This window comes from Arachis hypogaea, chromosome 20, assembly GCF_003086295.3.
Source record: "Arachis hypogaea cultivar Tifrunner chromosome 20, arahy.Tifrunner.gnm2.J5K5, whole genome shotgun sequence".
Lineage (NCBI taxonomy): Eukaryota > Viridiplantae > Streptophyta > Magnoliopsida > Fabales > Fabaceae > Arachis > Arachis hypogaea.
The window spans coordinates 1056096-1078777 of NC_092055.1; the positions used below are offsets into that span (position 1 = coordinate 1056096).

The 22682-nt window shown below is 31.4% G+C and overlaps 3 protein-coding genes across 6 annotated transcripts; 1 reads left to right on the plus strand and 2 right to left on the minus strand.

The window, feature by feature from the left end:
• Positions 1 to 61: 61 nt before the first annotated feature.
• Positions 62 to 7612, minus strand: LOC112782948 (transcription factor PIF7). 3 transcript variants are annotated; one of them, XM_072230088.1, is made up of 7 exons: positions 7482 to 7612; positions 4118 to 4888; positions 2874 to 3417; positions 2107 to 2223; positions 1897 to 1962; positions 950 to 1276; positions 62 to 303 (listed from the first exon to the last, which is right to left on the minus strand). In XM_072230088.1, exons 2-7 carry the CDS (start codon positions 4276 to 4278, stop codon positions 217 to 219), a joined length of 1302 nt encoding a protein of 433 aa, XP_072086189.1. In that variant the 5' UTR covers positions 4279 to 4888; positions 7482 to 7612; the 3' UTR covers positions 62 to 216. The 3 variants fall into 3 exon arrangements, with proteins under 3 accessions (XP_072086189.1, XP_025681417.1, XP_025681416.1); XM_025825632.3 differs by lacking the exon at positions 7482 to 7612 and having other exon boundaries at positions 2152 to 2223; positions 4118 to 7212; XM_025825631.3 differs by lacking the exon at positions 7482 to 7612 and having other exon boundaries at positions 4118 to 7212.
• On the minus strand, positions 7361 to 11208 carry LOC112782949 (uncharacterized). Of its 2 annotated transcripts, none has more exons than XM_025825634.3 (5): positions 10199 to 11208; positions 9856 to 10037; positions 9359 to 9575; positions 9174 to 9255; positions 7361 to 7615 (listed from the first exon to the last, which is right to left on the minus strand). In XM_025825634.3, the coding sequence occupies exons 2-5, from the start codon at positions 10034 to 10036 to the stop codon at positions 7610 to 7612; spliced, it is 486 nt and encodes a 161-aa protein (XP_025681419.1). In that variant the 5' UTR covers position 10037; positions 10199 to 11208; the 3' UTR covers positions 7361 to 7609. The 2 variants fall into 2 exon arrangements, with proteins under 2 accessions (XP_025681419.1, XP_025681418.1); XM_025825633.3 differs by lacking the exon at positions 7361 to 7615 and adding an exon at positions 8622 to 9054.
• On the plus strand, positions 10578 to 22374 carry LOC112782947 (uncharacterized). The gene is made up of 22 exons (XM_025825630.3): positions 10578 to 11265; positions 12071 to 12203; positions 12970 to 13145; positions 13630 to 13703; positions 13908 to 13943; positions 14037 to 14127; positions 14547 to 14606; positions 15157 to 15337; positions 16257 to 16402; positions 16622 to 16723; positions 17323 to 17433; positions 17978 to 18043; positions 18145 to 18243; positions 18398 to 18601; positions 19037 to 19147; positions 19582 to 19896; positions 20033 to 20220; positions 20310 to 20412; positions 20555 to 20700; positions 20857 to 20936; positions 21370 to 21542; positions 21952 to 22374. The coding sequence occupies exons 1-22, from the start codon at positions 10612 to 10614 to the stop codon at positions 22042 to 22044; spliced, it is 3342 nt and encodes a 1113-aa protein (XP_025681415.1). The 5' UTR covers positions 10578 to 10611; the 3' UTR covers positions 22045 to 22374.
• Positions 22375 to 22682: the final 308 nt, after the last annotated feature.

A 22682-nucleotide genomic window follows, 5' to 3' on the forward strand; every position in this document is an offset into this window, starting at 1 on the left:
TGTGCATTAATTTCATGAAATGATTGGATGGAGGAATATGGAGAAGAAGGGAGAAAACTTATTTTAAATAATGAGAATTTTTAATTTGGAGAATAAAGATATATAGGAAAGTTATTAAATTAAAATAAACATACATTGGTCATTTATTTATGTCCACTTCTTAATCTCTTTCACATTATTAACATGTTTTTACAATTCTCTTCTGAGTTGCTTTGCTCATGGTTTGATTTGATTGTTCTGATGATGATTCATCTGTTGGCTGTAAAATGCTGCCATGTTGTTCAACATATCCATATTAAGTGGCTGCAGTATCACATTTATATATTCTTTTTAATTAGTCCTTAATCACAAGAAGGAAAACAAAAAGTGTCTAACACATAAAATAAAAAACTTTTTTTTTTTTTAAAGGTGGGTACAAATTATAGAATCACAAAATCCGAAAAGGTTATATACGGTAGAAACTCAAGTGCAGTCGACTTCACGTGAAATTGATAGTTGAGAGTCGTTAGATGAAAATTTAGTCAAATCAGTCAAATAATCTAACGGCTCTCAATTATCAACTTCACGTGAAGTCGACTGAACCTGAGTTTTCACCGATATATATAATAGAGACAATTTATATAGCTTGTTTTGTCTCCTATCTAATACATTATTTTTTATTCCACTAAAATACTTATTGAACACAATTTTAAAGAATAAAAACAACATTTGCTAAACTAAATCATTGTAACTATTTAATAAATATTACTTTTTAAGGCTTTTTAATTATTTATAAATCAATCTATTATTTTTTTTTTAAATCATGAGAAATGGAAAGAAAACATAGGTTAATTGTTATATTGATTTTCAAAAAATTTTAATCTTATAATACATCATTCAATGACACACCAAGATTAACTAATTCAAATTAATTCTTTTTAAAAATAAAAAAAAATCAATAATGACATACTTGTGCAAAAGTAGGAGTCCCATATGAAGCAGAAGGCAGAGGAAATGAAGCATTGGTGCTTGAAGGCATCATCAAGGAAGGTGCAAGAAACATTGGAGCAGAGGCAGTGTTAGCAGCTCCAATTGTTGTTGTTGGTTGGATGAGTTGTGGAAACAATGGCCTAATTGGATTTGGAGCATTGTTTGCCATTGATCTTGCTAGCATAGACATTTGAAGTTGTTGTTGCATTATCATCTGTGGCATGCTCACACTCATCATCATTTCTATTTGTGCTTGAAGTTGTTTCAAGTACTTAATCACCTCATCCAACATTGAAGCTTTGTCTGTCTGCAATTTCAATTTCATTATATAAATAAAGACATTTAGGTTGTTCTTAGTAACTCGTAGCATATAAATTACTAGATATTCTATTGTCTTAATATTTTGAATGATATGATATCTTATTGTTCTTTACATTCATATCTCTTAGGACCGTCAAAATGGGTCAAATTTATTGGGCTAGCCCGTTTATCCATTTGAATGGGCGGGCTTTGCTTCCAAAATTAAGTCAATTTAAATTTTGGGCTAAACGGGCTGAGCCCGATTAACCCGAAAAAATAACGGAGTTGACTAGTCCGCGAATTAAACAGGTGGTCCGTTTAATTTTTTTTTTTTTACATTTTTTTAAAAAAAAGTTGCACTTTTAGTCTATATTTTTCTCGATCCGACCCATCAACTAAAAAAATTATTTTTTAAAGATTTTTGACATAATTGTCAAAATATTTTTTAAAAAATAAAATAAAAGAATAAACGGACTAGCCCGTTTAACCCACGGACTAACCCGTTTAACCCACGAACTGACTATAAACAATTTTAACTGAAAAATTATGGCTCGTAAATAAAACGGTTTAAACGGTCCAGCCCATTTAATTCCGTTTAACTATTTGTTGATTATTCTCACTTCTCACCTTATTTGCATTAGGCACTAACCGCTGCAATGCTTTCATCTTCTGATTAATTCTATCTCTTCTTCTCTATATATAGACCAACAAAAAATCAAAGGATTCAAAGTTTGATTTCTAGTAATAAGCTAGAAGATTATTAGCAAAATATAAGTAATTAAGTAATAAAGAAAACTTGAATTATATATTATTAGTATTATTTATTTATTTATTAACCCGCTCTGATTGATTATGGACGGCAGCAGTTCTATTTCTCCTTACAACTGATGATGATTTGCTCTGCCCTGTTTCACCTTTCCCACCATCTCTATCATTTTCATTATTCCGAACCTCCTGTTTAAATTCAAATCAATCACTTGTATAAAATATACGTTAAAATATAAAATATACATTAAAAATATATATATTTATACACAAATAAATAAATAATGACTGATTTTTTGTATACATGTGACATTTTTGTTACATTTAATCCCTAATAATACATTAGGCTACAATCATATATTATCATGCATATCAAGTTAGAACCAAGTTGATGAAATACTTAGTGCTTGTTTGGGCACTATTATTTTGATAAAAAAAGATTTTTTTTAATAAAAAAAGATATTTTTTTTATTTTTTAGCGTGTTTGGCAAATTTCGAATAGTGAAAATAGAAGCACTAGAAAAATCAGAAAAACATCTTTTTTGAAAAGCTGTAATTTATATATTTTTTTTAAAAGATTTTTTTTTTTAAAAAAAGATGTTTTTCATGTAATAAATAAACAAAAAGGTATTTTTATATTGTTATATCCAAACATAATTGATAAATAAAAAGATCTTTTTGCATGAGATATCCAAACATAAAATTATTTTTACTTTTTCATAAGATCTTTTAAAAAAAGATAACTCGAAAAAATTTTTTTTTTTAGAAACTCACCCAAACAAACTCTTAATAGAAATAAATAATAATAATAAAAAAGGAAGAGAGTAATTAAGGGTTACCGATCCACTTTGACAAGCAGAATCCTCCTCAAGAATCTTATCATTTTTGAAGCTTCTTGGACCAGAGTCAAGAGAAGGACACGTCATCATGGTTGTGATGTCATTGTTGTCCTTACAAAATGTGACACTAGCAGTAGCAACACCACATTTTCTATTATTAGTATTATGATCTTCTAATAACATCTTCTTAGTATTATTGATGCTAACATAATTAACATCTCTCCGATGTTGTTGTTGATCGGAATAAGAAGAATGTGATCTTTTCCTTGAAAGTGTTGGCACCATTTGATGATGTTCCCCTGAGGATGCAACAATGGAGCTTGTTGTGGTAGGAACATCAACATAAGCATGGTTGTCTTTTATGGTCAACTTTGACTTTTTATTGTTGCATGTGGCTTGTTGAACAATGGACTCTAATGTATCATGGGCCCTATTAACCCATATGGGCTTTTTTTGTGAAGTTGGATCAAGCCCACTGAGCCCATGCATTGATATCTGCCCATTTTCCCATGTCAGCTCTGCAATCTCATCATAATTATTAGCCCTGAAAAATCAAGCACAATACATATGAGACTTGATTTATTAGCAAAGTTTTAATTTTCCTCAAAATAGTTTATTAAATTGAGTTTTTTTTTTTAGATTAAAAAAGACAATCGCGGTTATATTTAGTAAATCAAATAAGAGTAATTTTTAACATCTAGAATGATTTTAATAGATATAAATATAATTAAAAAAAGTAAAAAAAAAAACATAGATATTTAGTGATATATAACATTATATTACATTTTTTTATGAAAAATACAAGGTATTTATAAAAAAATAAAAACTAATTTTTCTGAGATGACAGATATTACTATTTCTCCATTATTATTTGGCTATAATATAATAATAAGATTAAAAATAACTTTATAATTATACATATATTATAACTGAGATCAATAATTAAATTAATTTTGTAATTGAAATTATTATTTAAAAATACTGAAATATCTGACATCATAATACATGTAAAATGCTTCCAATAAGATATTTTCATAACAAAGATATGTAGATGCAAGAAAAGAAAATGAACAGTTGAACAAGATAACATGGGTATTCTATTATATTCTAATCTTTGATTCCTTAATAATAATAATCATCATCAAATTAAAAGGAGTAAATATATATATTAGTAAGTAATCAATATGAAGAAATTGGGGTTATGATAATTAATGAAAAGTGTAGAGAGAATAGTATATACATACATGGGAACAAGATGAGTGGTGGGAGGAGCTTGAGAAGATTTGGTAATAGTAATACCCTCTTCTAATTGGAGTGTTTCTTGTTCTTGTCTTTGTTGTTGTTGTTGTTTCATGTTCCAGTTTGGAACCAAATACTGATGACTACTACTACTCATAATACTCATGATTCTCTTTCTCTTTTTCTTTCTCTTTCTCTATGTTAAGTTGTTGTTTGTTGGGGAAGTAATATTTCAAGCTGGTCATACTCAAATCATGACCATATAATAATTATAATGCAAATAAAAATGAGTGACTTGTGTGTTGTGGTTTTCACATGCTCATACAACATTCATTTTAAAAATTTAAATTAATAAGAGAAAATAATATTAATGATTATATTTTTAATATTTTTTTAAATATTTTTTTAATTTATTTGATTTTTTATTTAAATATTTTATTTATTTATTTATTTATTTTATATTATTTTTTATTTTTAAAATTTATTAAAAATTAAATTCTATATTTTTCGGACGTAAAAATTTGATATTATATTATAAAATTATTTATTTTAAAAATTTAAATTAATAAAAAAATAACATTAATAATTATATATTTGATACATATTTTCTTCTCTAGCTTGTTTATTTCATTCCTTAAATCATTCAATAATATTATATTATTCAGTTCATCGGGTCCCACATTTGGTGTATCCATTTGTTGAGAGTTGAAATAGATTTCTCTAAGAAACTTGTGGTGCCTAGAAGTTCTTTCAAAGAGAATCGGATATAGTGACCCCTATTCACAAATAAATATCCACACAAGTTTACTATTAAAATGTGTAAACAATAATGATATATATTAATATGACGGCAAACTAACATATTATTACACTACACACACCAAGTATTGTTTGCATTTGACTCATTCCTTGTATATATGTCTAGTCTTGCAGACATAAGGGGACTTTTAATACTACACACACCAACGATTTATACGTACATAAATACATACATATATATGGTCCAATGTAAGTGCACATACACCCCACAATTGTGCTCTCTTCCAGCTATTAGGGTGAGGAAAACCAGGTGTATGTGTGTGTACGTATGTACATGCATAATATACATAATATATAATAATTTGAGGCTCAAAATTCATTCAATTAGATAATTAAGAGATCAGATATATGAAGCTAAGACACCTCCTTGATTGAGATTGCACATTGCTAGGGGCCACAAGAACAAAATATTTAAAATATTGGATTGTGATGAATATAAATACGTTTGGACGTAATATTGTTTTGATCTTTAAAGTTTAAAGCGTCTTATTTGAATTCAAAAAAGTTTTATTTAGATTCAATATAATTTATCCTGATATCAAAGTTAAATAATTCACTGAAAATATCTTACGTGACAGTAGTACAAGAATAAAGTCAATAATCTAAAGAACAAATACAAGTTCTAAAGACACAAAATTAACAATAGATGTATCAATATATTTATTTATCATTTTCTTTACAATTTAAATAAATTATTTCTATAAAACTAAAGAGAATATTAAATAAATGTATTGATGCATTCATTGTTGATTTTATATTTTTGAAGCTTGTATTTATTCTCTAGATTATCAAGCAACTTTGCTCTTGTATTACTGTCATGTAAAACATTTCATTAATGATTTAATTTTGACTTTAGAATAAGATTACAATAAAACTAAATAAAACCGTTTTGAATTTAAATAAGATATTTTAAACCTTAAAAATTAAAATAAGATTATGTCCAAACATAAAGAATCAATTTAATACTTTACCCATAAAAGTATTATCATTATCATGGTCTCACCTCAATTAGGAAAAAATTATAAGAATATTTTAAGACATCTTGAATGAAGAATTAGCTAAGGCCAATATAGATGATTATATACGTTAGATAGTTATTATATAAACAATAGTTACAAAAGTAGTTACAAGAGTTGTGAATTTAAGATAGCTAAATAGAAATTGAGTTAAAAAATTATAAAGAGAATAGAATAGTTTGTTATTAATTTTTAATATGTGTTATTTAATATAACATAATATATTTATACTAATATTGTATATATAATATTTTTTTAAAGCTGTTAAAAAACTATTTGAGATAGATAGTTATGTGCGTTTTTTTTAATATATTATTCTTTGCGTGTTATTTTTTTTATGATATAGATGAAGGTTTTAAATTAATAATAATAGGGTGTTATTTACTTAACTCATTTACTAATGAGTGGAAACACATTATGAAAAACTCATACCTCTCTAAATGATAATATTTCATATTTCATTATATATAATAATGTTCCATAGTTCTACTGGATTTTTTTATAGTAAGATATTTATTTTTCAATCTTTTATCAAAATGACAATAAAAAAAATATTGTCGTAGCGTGATTCTTTAATGTTATATAATTGTTTGTCTTAATAACATTATCGAAATTAATTGAATCAAGATAAAATTCAGCATCTATAATTCATGATAAATAATTTTTTCAAAAATATAGTGGTATAAATTCAAAATAAAAAAAATTTGACATAATTAAAATTTTTTATCTTAGGAGTCTTCTTACTAATAATGTGTTGTGAAATTAAGATGAATAGATAAAAATAGAACTAGAAAATTATAAGAATAAGAGAACTCTATTATTAATTCTCAATATGTATCACTCAATATAACATAATACATTCATACTAATATTGCATACACAATATTCTTCTCAAAGAAACTAAAAAACTATTTGAGATGAATAATTATGTGTGTTTTTTTTATGTGTTATTTTTAATGTATTAAAACCTTTTTTCTAAGATCTATTTATAAATAAAGATTTTAAATTAAATAATAATATATTATTTAACTAACCCACTTATTAATTAATAAAAATATATTATAAAAATTCATACTTTATTAATTGATAATGTTTTATATTTCATTATGTATGATAATACTTTAATTTATTATATAACATTCACAATAATAATCATTTTATAATATCAAGAATTTATGTATATAAATCACTATAAAATTTATGTATATAGATTATAGAAAACGTACATCATAATCGTATACCTATTGAATGCTAACACGTGGCATCCATAGAATAAGAAAGACCAATAATAATCGTGTCCACTTATATGAAAACTTGATCATGTAATACCTAGAGAGCTAGAAAGATTTATAGCATACATAAGTCTCATTTGGTGATTTCTTGTGTTGGTGATTAAGCAGGCAAGCACTATCATAGAGATAGAGACCTTATTATTAGAAAATAAAATATATAAATAAGAAATAAAAGTAAGTAATTAATTAACCAGTAATGTGTTGTTCTGGAAATTGAATATGCAAAAAGGACAGTATGTTACCTTTGGAACACATAAGTTGGGGCACTACATGGTCCTGAGCTATGCATATATACACCAAATTTCATCATCCGTAGTGGGGATCACCTATAATTTTGGTCGCCTATCAACTAAGCTATAGATACGCTTCTTCATTTCTGGCCACACATCCATACATACATATTGTTCTAGCGTTAGTAATATTTTTCAGAAGTATAGCTTGTTAACGATGTGGTTTGTCGTCTTAAACTATTCTCATAGAGTACATAGTCAAAAAGAAATGGTAACTCCGAACTATAATTCTATTGGAGATTGTTTTTTGTCAGAAACTCTTTAATGATTGTGGTCGAAGTTGAATTGAAAATAAGTAGAAGTGTACTTCTATAAGGCACTTCAATGATCAAATCAGTAATAAGTGTTTAAGAAGTATAATAATTTTATAAATATAAAATATTAAAAATAAGAACATAAAAAAATAACAAAGGTATGATTTTTGGTCATTAAGTCAACAATAATTATTAATAAAATTGTTGATGATAAGCTAAAAATAAATACACAATTAAAATTGAGTTATAACTTATATTAAGTAATGGATTTTGCCATTGAACTATAACTCAAATGACATAGTCTCTTCATACTCATTTAGAGGTTGCGGATTTGAGTGATATCTTGTCAATAATAATAAGAGAAAATGACAAATCGATCTCTGATTTTTTGGTCCGCGGCATTTAAGTTTCCGAGGATTTAAAAATACATTTAAATCTATAACCTCTTTAAAATTTGGACACATCCATCCCTGGGTCTAATTTGTCCTATTTTAAAAACTCTTCCACATATGCATCCGTATCAATCAAGTCAGTACAACGAGAGCACATTTAATTTTTTTTGTTGAGTCTAACAGACCCAAGTGAACATGAAGGATCGATATGTCCAAGTTTTAAAAAGGTTAGAAATTTAAATGTATTTTCAAATTCTCGAAAATTTAAATGTCCACGAATCAAAATGTCAAAGATTTATTTGTCATAAGATTTATTTTTGTAATGAAATTCAATAAAAAGTTGATATTCTTATTAACTACCTTGAAAACATAGTAACTGAATGGCTGAAGCATACATTTTAATTGGATAAATAACCAACTCAATCTACGTAGGTTAGGTAGATCAATATAATGTTTAGAAAATATTTTTAGAATGATATATTTTTCCACAAATACATTACCATTACACACATTACATACATCAAATATGAAATTTGAACAATTTGAGCAGCAAAGTCATCAATTTTAATTTCTATATACTATATCAATCTTTGTTATGTGTTATCATTGTATATACTTTTTAAGCCATGTTCTTATAATTGGGGTCTAATCCTCCAACAATACATGATGAAGCTATAAATGTGAGAAGCAGAAACAATTAATAGCAGGAGGAACCTTTCCTGTTTTTCTGATTTTATTAGCTTTTTCTGTGGCTCTAGATAACTCTTTCCTTCTTTTATCTTCCAATTGTGTTAAAGCACCTTGTGCTACCTTATCTATGCTTGCTATCTTATTATTATAATGTTGTGTTGTCACTATTCTTCTTTTCTCCAATTCATTCTGTACCACCATAACCAATTAATTATATGATGATATTTTCATGACAAGTATTACATGATACCGAAAAATATAACTAGCTAGAATAATAATATGATAAACTCATCATAATTGAGACAAACCTTCTTCTTTTCCATATGCATTTTGGCATGAATCTTTTTCTCTCTTTCCCAAGAAAGGATTTGGGACTTTATCTTCTCATAGCTACATACAAGAACAACAATGAACAGATATTAATCCACATTCTTTCCCTATATACATCATCAAACCACCAAACCATTATTTAAAAAAAAAAAAAACAGAGTACCGCTTTTGAATCTTTTTTAACTTGGCCTTTTCCCAAGCTTCTGCATTTGCTTTGTTGTTATGTTGTATAGGAATCCCTATTTGTTTTTGGTGCCCTTGTGTTTGGGGCACAGTCCTTTTAGAAGATATATCATCACTTGAACCTCTTAAAGGAACACTTCCTTCTTTTCTCCTTCCATCTTCTCCAAATGATGACCTTTTTACTGAAGTATCCCCTCCTATACATATAACAACAATTTATTTTCATTAAAATTTGTGAAGATTTTAGGATAAGTCTAATAAGAAATGAAACCTCTCTGATCTTTCATTTAATAATTAAAATGAATTAATATTGGCAAATCATTATTCTTCTAGCAATAGTTCTAATAATAATAATAAAAAAGCAAAGTATATTCCTTGGTCATAACAGTTATGAAATGGACTTAACTTGATGAACATATATAACTATATAAGCATGCAATCTGGAAATTAAACATTAACTAGTAGTTAATTAATTACCATAAGTCGGTCGTTCAGATAGGGTGCTATGGTTTTTCCTTCTCATGGATTGAGGCCTTGAAATCAGGTTGGCAGCAGCAGCTTGTTCTATTGAATGAATGGAAAATGCAGCAGCTGCAACTGCTGTCACATGCTTGTCATCATTTCTAAATTCACTCTTCAAATTTCCCCTTCTGAACATTCTATAATGATGATAATAAAACAAAAATAACAACGATGATTTTGATATTGTTAGTCTCAAATTAAGTAAGATAATAAATAACAATAATCTCAGTGGCATTATCACAAACAGTTTACATGCAGTTTGAAACTAAACACTGCACTTTTGAATGAAACTACGTACCTTGTCTACAAAAACTTGCACATTAGGTTTGGATCTGAAATCTGAATGAATTGAAGATGATGAAGTCACGATGAGAGTATATTGATAAAGCTGAACAGGAAATGGTGAGAAGCAAGGTGAAATTTGATGCCTCTGCACGCAGCCTCTAAAGGAAGCAAAGGATCTTTTAATTTTGTATATATAGGTTTGTCAGAGCTACTTTATGCATTGCGGATGAAGCTGGAAGGGTATAATGTCACGTTCTACAGCTTTAATTTCTGAATTAAGAATGGAAGTGTATTGGCCCAAAAGGGCCCATGAAAAACTCGTCCAAAAAGGCCCAAAAGGGCCCATGAAATTGAAAACGTAGAAGGGGAGTTTTTGGCGCTGAGAAGTTAAAACCTGAGGGAGTGAGTGAGTGAGGAAGAAGAAGAATGGGTCTAACAGAAGAACAGAGACAACAAATCGAAGCAAATCGCCAAGCCGCTCTCGCCAAACGCAAAGCATTTCTTGAATCCCAACAACAACAACAACAACAACTACTTTTCAAATGCCAGAAGCTCTCTCATTCTCGCTACTCTTCTTCAACATCCAAACCCGCCCTTATTCCAAAGTTCGTTGCCAGGCTCGAAATATGCTCTCCAGATTCCTTCTCCGTTGTGCCTATCCCCTCCGACGACGACACCTTCTCCGCCCTCAACGGCCTCCTCTCCGACCTCCTCCCCTCTCACTTCACTCAGATCTCCACCGCCGTTGCCGATGCCTCTGTCTACCACCTTTCCGACTACCTCCGCGTCCTCAACTGCCTCAAGGCAGCATCTCACCAGATTGCTGACGTGGAGGACATTCCCTGGAACACGCTCAAAGCCGTTGAGACCATGATGCTGGCGTCTGGTGGTGGCGGCACCTGGACCCCGACCAGGCCCGAGCATCTCACCGACGAGCAGGTCGAAGACCTCATCGCGAAGCTTCCGAGGAGTTTGGTGGATGCTCTGATGCCGTTTCAGTTGGATGGGATTAGGTTTGGACTCAGAAGGGGTGGAAGGTGCCTCATTGCCGATGATATGGGACTCGGAAAGACCCTCCAGGTACTCTATTCAAAAAAATAAAAACAAAAATCGCATCTATTTTGCTTTCCCTGTGTCTTTTAGGTTAAGTGATTAAACTGTTTGTTTTTGTTGCGAGGATGTTAGAATTAATTGAGTGGACCTAATTTCGTTGCACAAACTAGCTCAACTAGGAAGTATAGAATGTGTATATGTATTGCCACTTCTTAAGGAGTCTGGTGATTGCTGGGGAGTAATGTGGCTTCTAAATTGTAATGTTTTGGCTGTTTATTTGAAGATTTCATTGATATTTATAGGCTTTTGTGATTGGTTGGTGCGAATTTGTTCACTGCAATTGGAGCAACTGCAGGAATAAAATTTGGCATTTTAAAAACACTCGGTTCATTGAGTGGTAGGCAAACTCATCACTTTTTCAGTAGTCTTGAGTTCAAACTTTACTGGTGGAAAATACCTTAAGCGATAGTTGCTCGAATCGATGGAGTTGAACTTCTGGTGATAGGTTTTACATACTAGAGATAAAGACCCAAAAGGACTGATAAGTTCTAGGGACTAGAGATTTGTCAAGTGGTGTTCATGGGTTCAAATACTAGAGATGGCTTCTATGCTTGCTAATTGCTAGGGTAAGGTTGCATATGTCTGTCCTTTTCAGACCCAATGAGGGGGGAGCTTCATGCACTAGCCAGCCCTTTTAGAGACTAGGACTTAGTGTTCGGTGCCATTTTTTTTTTAATTTGAAATTGGTTGCACTGTATTTATTTATTTACCATGAAATATCTAACAAGGAGTAGTGATCTATGTAGTTATTTTTTTCGAATGCACATTTTAGGCGATTGCTATTGCGGGATGTTTCATGCATGAAGGTCCTATACTTGTGGTTTGCCCTGCTGTTTTGCGTTTTTCATGGGCAGAAGAATTGGAACGTTGGCTTCCTTGCTGTTTGCCTGCTGATATTCATGTTGGTAATGCTGTATAATTTAAGTTGTGCATGATGCTATGTATTATGCTGCCTATTAAGTTCAAGGTAGGAGTCTGGTCTGGTTCTTGAGATGAATGAGGGTTTTTCCCCATAACAAATACCATACAGTACATATCCAGAGATTCTACTAATGAAAGTGTAACTGTTGAATTGCTTTGTTAGGTGCACAAATCTAATCGTCTTCTAATGATGCATCATATTAAAATTTGATTTGTCACTAGGAGACTACAATCTTGAAATATGAACAGATATTGGTTTTGAGAATGGCAATATCAATACACCAAAAAGTGGGAAGGTGAATGAGGCACATTTTAAATCTGGTTTGAGAACTCTACAATGAAAGTTGGATGGAAGTTTTGTTGCAATGGTGTTTAGTAAAAAGTTGAGCACAGTTATACCCAACAAGATGAGCATGAGGCCATGAGTTGATGATCATATATATATATTGGTGCTTTTTTCTTAGGATTTTCTTTGGTGTATATAGGAAATTAGGCTTAATGAATTAAGGTTTTGAAGGAATGTTGTGTTATGGTGCGGTCAAGAAAAATTCGAACTGTACAGGCATGGATTTATTGAAGAAGGATTAAGTTTTTGAAATATTGTTATTTGTCTAAAGCAATTTCTTAGGCCAAGTTTGATTTTAACAATTTGAATAAAACTTTTTATTTTTTTATTTTAATATTTTTATTGTGATCTTTTTCATTCATTCTACTTTGTAATTTAGATTGTGATTGTTTCTTCTAAACCAGTTTTTGGTCATCAAGATAACCCTGTTCATTTAACAAGATGCCCTAGAGTTGTGGTTATTTCTTATACCATGCTCAATCGTCTAAAGAAGAACATGATTGAACGTGAGTGGGCTCTCCTGATTGTTGATGAATCTCATCATGTGCGATGCACGAAGAAAGCCAAAGAGTCAGGAGAGGTTTGCTGTATTTCCATCGCTTTTTCTTGTTTGTAAAATTTGGAATTCATAAAATCAATGTTAGTTTATGATAGATATAAATTCCTTTGTTATTAACTGCAATTGTTACTTATCTTGTATGCTACATTTAGAGAGATAAAAAAAAGGGGGGGGGGGTGGGAGGGGGCTTATTTTTGTGCATGTTTGACTGGCATCTTGTGTTCATTCATATAAAGCATTTGTTTCCCTTTGCCTTTGTGTGCATATATCATTAGCTTTTCCTTTAACTTGGCAATTGGCATCTCTTCTGCTGTTGTGGTACCAGAAAGAAGCTTCTAGCAAATGATTATTATACAATTTTACATTAGTTGTTCAAGATAAAAACTTCCAGGAAATCATGATTTTGTCTTTATGATTACCTGCATTGTTATCTCTTTTTGTGTTCTTCAGCTGAAACCTAAAGAAGTGGCATTTATATTATCTGATTTTTCTTTTGTTCTAACAGACACAAGCTGTTCTTGATGTGGCAACGAAAGTCAAGCATATAGTTCTGCTATCAGGAACGCCCTCATTGTCAAGGTTGTAGCATAGTTCACAGCAACCCACTGCTGCATAAGCTTTGATGCTGATGAAAACAAATATATTTTTTTTTTCTATTTGGTTGGGGCTTCATATTTTTTGACTTTCTATTCTTCCTTTCAATTTGGTTCCACTTTTTCTTTTTAGTTATTTTACTTAATGTGATCTTGTACCTTATGTGCATATCTTCCTAGGTGCTAATAGACCATTTGACATTTTTCATCAGATAAATATGTTATGGTAAGTATATTCACATTGAACATTTGTAACTTTTAAAATATCTTTCTTGTAGTTCTGTTGACTAATTTTCTAAACAATGCATATATTTTACAGGCCTGGTTTGTTGGGGACAAATAAACGTGAGTTTGCAAAAACCTATTGTGACATGAAATTTTTCATGGGCATCCAAGGAAAAGTGTTTGCGGTATTCCTTCTAGAAGAGCTCTTATTATCTACTTTGTGTTTGTGTGTGTGTGTGTGTTTATGTCTAATTTATGCATGTATATATTTGGTTAATTTTAATAATATAAATATAATGAATAAACAATAAGGTTTGACTGTGGTTTGCTAGTGGAAATGTTGTAAATTTTTAATGTTTTGTCTCTTCTAGATCATTATTTTTTTTTTTAAATATTTTTAAAAGATCAAAGGTGCTTACAAGAGCTTTCAATTAACTTTTTTTTATCTTTTTGATGGGAATTTCAGTCGTGGACCCATTTTCGATAACAAGGTTTTCATCATTTTATTTTTTAGTTAATTATTTGTGATGAGGAAAAAAGCGATAAAATCTATTTCGATGGATCAACCTGTTTTGGGTATTTATTTGTTGGGATTCTGCTGCAGGATTATTCAAAGGGCATTCGGTTGGTGGAGTTGAACGTGTTACTTAAGCAAACTGTTATGGTGTGATCTCAATCCTCAAATTTTCTCATGATGACTTTGTGTTTATTTTTCTTTTCCTTTGGACTATTCCCCTTAATTACTTTTGTAGAGGTATTCTTTTGCTTGGTTTCTGGTTTGTAAACGTCAGCCTGGCATATTTATGTAATTAGAGCAAGTATACTCCTCCCTTTTTTATCCAAATCTGATTCTTTGATGACTGTAATTGCCCTCAATTTATTTGGATAGCCTATCCAATGAGAGAAGGCTTGATGCAGTTTTTATGAGACAAGGCTTGATATTTTTGAATAATTGTGTCTTTGGTTCACATTCTCAACATATGGATTCCATACCAACTACTTATTTTGCAGTCAATGTTGTGGCATTTGTTTAAGGATAGTTTGGGTGTAGTGATTTTGATTATATTATACATATGGTTGGCTTTTACACTTTATGCACTTAAAACCAATGTTTACTTTGTCATGTCTCCCCCATTGGATTTAACACCACTTTATGATATTGGTCCTATATTGTATAGAATACTATCTTATTTTCCTTTTCATGTATTGTGTAGATAAGGCGTTTGAAGGAACATGTGATGCTACAGTTACCTCCAAAGCGGCGGCAAATTATAAGACTGTTGTTGAAGAAATCAGATATTGTTGCTGCAAAAACTGCAGTTGGGGCATTGACAATTGATGACCCTGAACGTGCAAGTGAAGACATGCCTCTAGGAAACTCAGATGAAGTTGATGGTATTGTTTAGGAACCTTTGCCTCTACTGTGTGAAACGATGGATTTGTATGTCAACTAATGTTTAATCACATAATAACTCTCAGTTCATCATTGTTTTATTCATTGTTGATTTGGATGAGATTGCATAAAAAAATTCTGTATAGTGTTGTAGACCAATTACTGTAGAACAAGGAATCATTCATGTGGTTGTTTATCATTTTATAACTGAAATGTAGCCTTAAGCGTAGGTCATTTAGACTTCATGGTTTTTTTATGGTACCAAAGTGACAAATAGTATAAAGATCACAAAAAAGCCAAATAGGAACCCTCAAGTGTCATATAACTAATACAATGTTGGCCTCTTTGATAAGATTACATTACCAACCTACCTTTTATCTGTGAGATTTAGGAATTTTAGAATACCAGAAGTTACCTAATAATGTACAATATTGTATTTAGGAATATGATAAAGTATCTTAACTGATATCTTAGGGTTGACTTTCATATTTTTCTTTAATTTCACATTTTGTATTTAAAATTATGATTATGAGTTTAGTACCATTATAAATTGGGATCAGTGCTCTGTTTTTTGTATCACTAGACATATCATATTGGATCATATCATATATATAGCTGATATTCAAATCTCTATTCTCCCTTACTCCTTGCTAAAACCGACCCATAATATTAACTTTGTACCGCAGTAGCAATGTCTCTGTTATTTTGCTGCTACATACCCAAAAATTCAAATTGTTATTTACTATGCTCTTTTTCATCTTTCTGTTTGACTGTTTGTTATGAGATGTTTCAGCCATCAAATTCTTAAATTTTCTTCTAATGCCACTCTCTGTCTGTCTTGCTATTCTTATGCATGTAATCATATCTTATTAAAACTGCAAGAATATATGGTATTAATCTTTTTCACCTCTCTGTTGCTAGGGGACCTTTCTGTCCAAGAACTTGGGATTGCAAAGCTTTCTGGGTTTCGTGAATGGCTTTCCCTCCATCCACTCATAGCAGGATCGGAGAATTCTAAAAAGATGATAATTTTTGCTCATCACCACAAAGTTCTTGATGGAGTACAGGTGCATTTATCCTCATTGGAAGCCACTGTTTATTAAATTCATTTGGCAGCATGTAAAATGGTTGAGTTGTTTTCCTCTTCCTAGATTGTTTGAAATCAGCTATTCCCAACCTCATTTTCTTAGGCCCTTGGTGCATTGATTACCTTAATGTCCAAGTCCCACACCATGAATGTGTAGATTTAATTTCTGACATGAAGTTTGTTTTCTGAACCATTTTAGGAGTTTATATGTGAGAAAGGTGTAGGTTTTGTGCGAATTGATGGAAGTACTCTTCCAAGAGATAGGCAATCAGCAGTAGTAGCATTTCGATCATCATCAGAGGTATTAGCTGTCTTTACAGTTTTTAACCCCGAATTTGTTGTGATGATATCCAGCTCTCTTTTTCCCTCATTTATAATGTTTCTTTGAAATTTTAAAATTTGATACATACTGAATAATAAATACACATAATTTTTTCCCCTTTTGCTTAAATAAAAATTTTTATTTGTGGCACCTGAATTGTGATAACGATCAGCTGACATCTTTTCCCCTTCTTAATTTTCAGTGTTGGTCTATTGGCCTTGGCCAAATTGTGGGCAGGCTTGGAGAGTCATAATTAGTATTACTAGTGGAAAAAATTAACTAATGTTGTTTAATTTTTTAAATGGACACTTTGGATCAAATTTTAAAAATTGTTTCTTATTTTGGATCGAAGGTATTAAAAATTTATGTGCCTTGTTAAGATTGAGTCTGATGGCCCTCCACATGTTACAAGAACAAAAGAACCATATTGACCATTTTTGTTAACTATTTGCCTTAGTGTTTGTATGCACATATGTGTGGCCTTATTTTTTGTCTGTGTCGTTCAGACAATTGTGGACTTATTTTATTTTATTTTGTTACTTAGGCCTACTTTGATTTGAGTTATATTTGCATGCCAGGTTAAAATTGCGATAATAGGTATTTTGGCAGCAGGTTTTGGACTTGATTTCTCAACAGCACAAGATGTGGTGTTCTTGGAGCTACCTCAGTGCCCAACTGTAATGCTTCAGGTTCTGTATAATTTACATAATGGTACCGTCTTTATTATATAAATACTATATATATTGAATGGCTTTTTATTTTGTGCTGGATGCTTCATTGTTAACAATGCTGTGACCACATTAAAAGATGACCTTAAAGACAAAGAATGTTAAGTTTGGTGCATCTATGTACAGCTGTTGATGATAACATTATTGCAAAATTGGAGCAGGGGTGAACCAATGAACTGATTAACTGAAAATAGCACTGTGTGGATGCTGAACTAACATACCTATAATGGGACTTAATGTCATTGTTTTTTTTATAATATCGTCCGTAGTTTCACTTGGTGCACAATTTTTTGTCATCAATCTGATGTGTTAATAGTTCTCACCTACCGTATTTCATTTGTGATAGTTACCTTAATTGTGGCAATCACATAATTTTATTTTAGTTTATTAGACTATTCTTATTGATTTTAATGATTCCATCATATGAAGCATATGATGTGCTGGTATTCTTTATACATAAAGGGTATAAGATCTTAAAACGTAAATAAGATGAACCTTTTTGTAGGCCGAGGATAGAGCTCATCGACGGGGGCAAAAAAATGCAGTTAATGTATACATATTCTGTGCAAAGGTGATGCTTGGCTCTTATTTTGAAGATTTGAGGGGAAAAAAAAAAAGCTTGTTGTGGTATGTACCTCTCAAGTAGCATTTTTTCATGTGATCCATCTGCAGGATACCTCGGATGAGTTGCGTTGGAAAAACTTGAATAAAAGTTTGCACCGTGTTTCAAAAACAACAGATGGAAAATATGATGCAATGAAGGAGATAGTGGTATTGTAATTTTGGTTAAAATGCTTTTAGTTGAAGTCACTATCTGATTTTGCTCTTTTAGCATTGGTGGCTGTTAGAAGTTTATTATTTGTCTATTTACTTTTGTATTCTCTTTCACCAACCTCATTTTCCTTTTGGGGATGCGGGGTGGCAGGTTGATGATATTTCTTACTTAGAGACATATTTCAAAACTGATAGTTCTGACGAGCAATCTGCACGTGAAAAGGCATTAGTTGAAACACTGTTGGATAAGAAACCTTCCCCAGTAAATTTAAGTGAATCTGAAGTAAAACAAGATGATAAATCTGATGAGCAGGCTTCTTTTGACAATAACTCAATTTCTACTGCTAATATCACGGTAAGACTTGTGAGTCTTGTAGTATGGGTTTTAAATCGTGTGTGTTACTTTAGCATGGTATTTAGTTGTCTTCTTTTCCCTATTATTTTATGGTAAAGTACAATTGATACATGTAACAAACTCCACCTAGTGGATTAAGGCTTAACAGTTTATTTCCTATTTCTATTTTTTACTATTATATTCTCGTGGTAGAATAGGATAGTATTGTTTCCTGCATTGATTTTGACAAGGCTTCAGTTATGGATGCAAATTGTAGTCTAGACGTGTTTTATACTGAGGATAGATTGTTTGGGAAGAGTTTTTAAGAGAAAAATGAAATGATAGAGGTGAATTGACATTACAGTTTATTTAACAGGGAGGGAATGGCAACATTTTTATTCATGTGTGGTTCCGTGTGTTTGTGAATGGCTAACGATCTCATGTCTTATTTTTCAGGTGCAGGACAAGAAATCAATTCCAACAGTAGAAGCAGATGACATGCAGCCTGACCATCAACTAGAAACAGATGGACATGGGTCTAGTCATGTTGGTTCTCTGCGTTTTGAGGTAACATTTATTGTCATAGTTGTTGATTGATATAAGAATGAGTTGGTTCGTTGACACATTGGTTATTACCCTAAATAATCAAAACAAGGCTCATGCAGTAAGCATGTCTTGAGTGATTTCTGACAATGCTGTAACTTGATTATTACTATTATTTTTATTATTGAAAAAAAATACATGCAACAGTCAGATTTTCACCTTTTATGAAGTATTATCTGATGTTATAGGTGTGTCTACTTACATTAGTTTCAATGGATCCTGCGATAGATACCTAAAGTCCTAAACTGATACATATATATATATATATATATATATATATATATATATAGAGGGAAAAAAATAAAAAGAACAGAAGAGGACAAGTTAAAAGTTTTAATTGGTGCCTGTGTCAATTTTTATCATTGTTATGAATATGGGAATCTTCCTTTGCCCTTCAGGTGAGCCCATACACTGGTAGGATCCACTTGTATTCTTGCGTTTTGGGTACAGATGTAAGACCGCAGCCACTTTATGAAAATTTCCGACCAGAGGAACTTGAGTTGCTATGTCCTGTTTCTGATGATGAGAAAAAGAAGATAGAAGTTAAATCTGTCAAGGAGAATCCTGTTTATAGGCATTCTCTCATGGAGTTTGCACATGAGTGGAGGAGTTTGAGGCCAATTGAACGCAAGAAGTTACTTGGGAAACCATTACAGCTTCCTTTGGCAGTTGAATTATGCTATTTGAGTGAAAGCAATAACCACAATAACAAGGTTCCCATACTGTATTCCTGAACTCTGTTTTGATGAATATGATAATGTTTTGAATAAACTGTTGATCTTTGTTTTTTCTTTTATTCTGGGCTTTTGTGTATGAATATATAACTTAGCAGAAGTGTACAACTGACAGGGGTTATTAAATGGTGGAAGCAAACGACGTATGACACCTTTGGTGGAGGTCTGCCATCCTTTACCCGAAGACGCTGTGTGGAAGAAGGTTTATCTACGAAGTGGCCTTGGTAAGAAGGAAAAAGAATATACTCAAGGCTGGAGTGTGACTGATGAACCACTGTGTAAGCTTTGTCAAAAGCAGTGCATGTATGTCCTTGACCAATCATATACTCATGTGTTGCTCTTTATTCACTAAATGTTCTTGTCTTTATTCTTTAATAATACTCCACTCTCAGGGGTAAGAATGCCAAGGCACCTGAATTTTTCGAAGACCTGTTTTGTAACCTTGCCTGCTATGAAGAGTATCGCATGAGAACAAGCAACAGATTCTTACGTCAGGTAGTATTAATCATATTCAGATTACAGCTATCTTGTTTTGTTGTCCTGATGTTTCTCTATTTGAAGCCGTAGTAGGTATTTTTTATTTTTTATTTTTCCTGTCTCTGGGCTACTGTTAATTTGCTGGAGATTATTTGTTCAGGAACTTTTCCAAATTGAACATGGTGTGTGCACAAATTGCCTATTGGACTGCCATAAGCTTGTTGAGCACATAAAACCTTTATCATTGGAAAGGCGACGAGAGTACATTGAGAAAGTAGCACCAAAAGTCGCAAAGCGGAAGAAGATGTGAGTCTATGAAAGTGAAATACCTAATAACAATTCTCTTAAGATGTGAAAGATTGTAGGCTTGTTAGAAGACTTCTCATACAGAACAATGTTAATAAACTTGCTTAATTAGGTTGACACCAACGTTTTTCTGAATCAGTTATTGACTTTCTACAGGCTTGAGAAGCTTGTCAATGATCCAACTGAAGGCAATGCATGGCATGCTGATCATATAATTCCAGTGTATCAAGGCGGAGGTATGATTTACTTGAGAGCTAAAATCCTACCTGCCTAGGAAAAATTATATGTCTACGTTGAGTGATGTGTTTGTTCTGCAAATGAAAATATTTTCTACATTTTGTTTCAGGGTATTGTGTTCATTCATAATTCTTAAACACTTATTTTGGCATATACTTTAGACTGCAGTTAAAATAATAAACTTGTTCAACGAAGTTTGAATTGGCCTACTGAAAGGCAACATAGAATGATGTGTGTCAACATTTATTTAATCAGTTTTAAACTAATACACCTGTTCAGCCAAGTTTCCATTATTTATTTTTGCTAATTTTTCATTTTGTTTCTTATCTATTACTGTGTTCTATAAGATTTTCACACTGATATGTTGGTTTATGTTATGTCTCTTCACAGGAAAACATTAGATTTAGCTTTTCCTTGTTTTTATTTTTATAGGTGAATGCAAACTAGAAAATATGAGGACTCTGTGTGTGGCCTGCCATTATGATGTTACCAAAGAACAGTGTGATGAGCGACGCAAAGCAAGAGCAAATGCCAGGAAACACCTAAAATTTGTAATGAATAACCTTAAAAATGGTCTGACGGGCACTACTGTCTCTAATGCTAAGGTATATTGCAAGCATAATTCCATTTTCTGTTGATGCATTTGAGTCAGTTTGCCAGACTGCATTTGTGTAAGTATGGCTGTGCTAGATGCAGGATCTGCATTCAGGTGAAAAAGCTATAATTACTAGTAAAAGGTTATTAATATGACCCAAATATGGAGGTATTTTCATTTCCTAAAATTACACGATACTTAAAAGCTTATAGTATAGCAAACAAATTTATTAAAAACTAATATAAAACAGAAATTCTCAAATAAATAACTCAAGTTAGCACAATAATTGTGACTGCAGTAAAACTTGGCTAATATATCCTTTACTGCTATCTATTACTTGATAGTTTATTCATAGATTGCTTTGTAAGTAAATGTCATAGCATATATTCATATTCACATAACTTTTGTATAAAATTCAGGAGCATGAGGCACAGGAAGGAGATAAGCTCTTTATCAATGTCCCTGGAAGTGCATATTCTCTAGCTGATCCCTCAGAAAGTGGAAAACATTAAATATATACATCATTATTTTATTGCTATAGAAATGTCCATTATTTGATTTTGCAGCAGCAGTGTTCAACATATGGATTTGGAAAAGCCCCTCTAAGCCTAAGATTAAGATAATCTTGGATTTTGGAGCTTCAATTTGCAACACAATTTGCAACACATGATTGATTGCAACTGCTATTCCAAATTTCCAACCAATATTTTGTATGTAGTGTTGTATTAGTTAGTACTCCATTTTGCTGACTACACGACCAAATTGTTTTGTGGGTCATGTTCCTATTCTGATGAAATGTATTTTATTCTCTATTAATGAAATTGTCCATATATTTCATCGTACGATTCTGGCGACTATATACCAAGCAAATATAGAATTGTGTAGTTTAGGTTGGCTTAATGTAATTCTACTTGTGACTTTTTTACTTATTCTATTTTACCATATAAATAAGAGAATATCAATGAGTTAAGATAAGAGAAATCAGTGGTAACTTAATTTTTCAAAAGAGATATAATTATCATTGCAATAATTCTTAGAGCACACTAATGATAATTAATCAAATGAACTTATGTAGCATTAGAAATCTGCTAAGGGGTATTTTCAAATCACTCATTTTAAACATCGAAAGTAACAGCTACCAAATAAAAAA

Coding starts and splice junctions, on each gene's coding strand:
- LOC112782948 (XM_072230088.1), bottom strand. CDS start 4,278: ATGAGTATTATGAGTAGTAGTAGTCATCAGTATTTGGTTCCAAACTGG. Junction 3,418..4,117: donor ACCACTCATCTTGTTCCCAT/GTATGTATATAC, acceptor TTGATTTTTCAG/GGCTAATAATTATGATGAGA. Junction 1,277..1,896: donor TAGTGCCTAATGCAAATAAG/GTGAGAAGTGAG, acceptor TTGAAATTGCAG/ACAGACAAAGCTTCAATGTT.
- LOC112782949 (XM_025825633.3), bottom strand. CDS start 10,036: ATGTTCAGAAGGGGAAATTTGAAGAGTGAATTTAGAAATGATGACAAG. Junction 9,256..9,358: donor TTAAAAAAGATTCAAAAGCG/GTACTCTGTTTT, acceptor TCTTGTATGTAG/CTATGAGAAGATAAAGTCCC. Junction 9,055..9,173: donor TGCATATGGAAAAGAAGAAG/GTTTGTCTCAAT, acceptor ATGGTGGTACAG/AATGAATTGGAGAAAAGAAG.
- LOC112782947 (XM_025825630.3), top strand. CDS start 10,612: ATGGGTCTAACAGAAGAACAGAGACAACAAATCGAAGCAAATCGCCAA. Junction 16,403..16,621: donor AAGTTCTTGATGGAGTACAG/GTGCATTTATCC, acceptor GAACCATTTTAG/GAGTTTATATGTGAGAAAGG. Junction 18,602..19,036: donor TTTCTACTGCTAATATCACG/GTAAGACTTGTG, acceptor CTTATTTTTCAG/GTGCAGGACAAGAAATCAAT.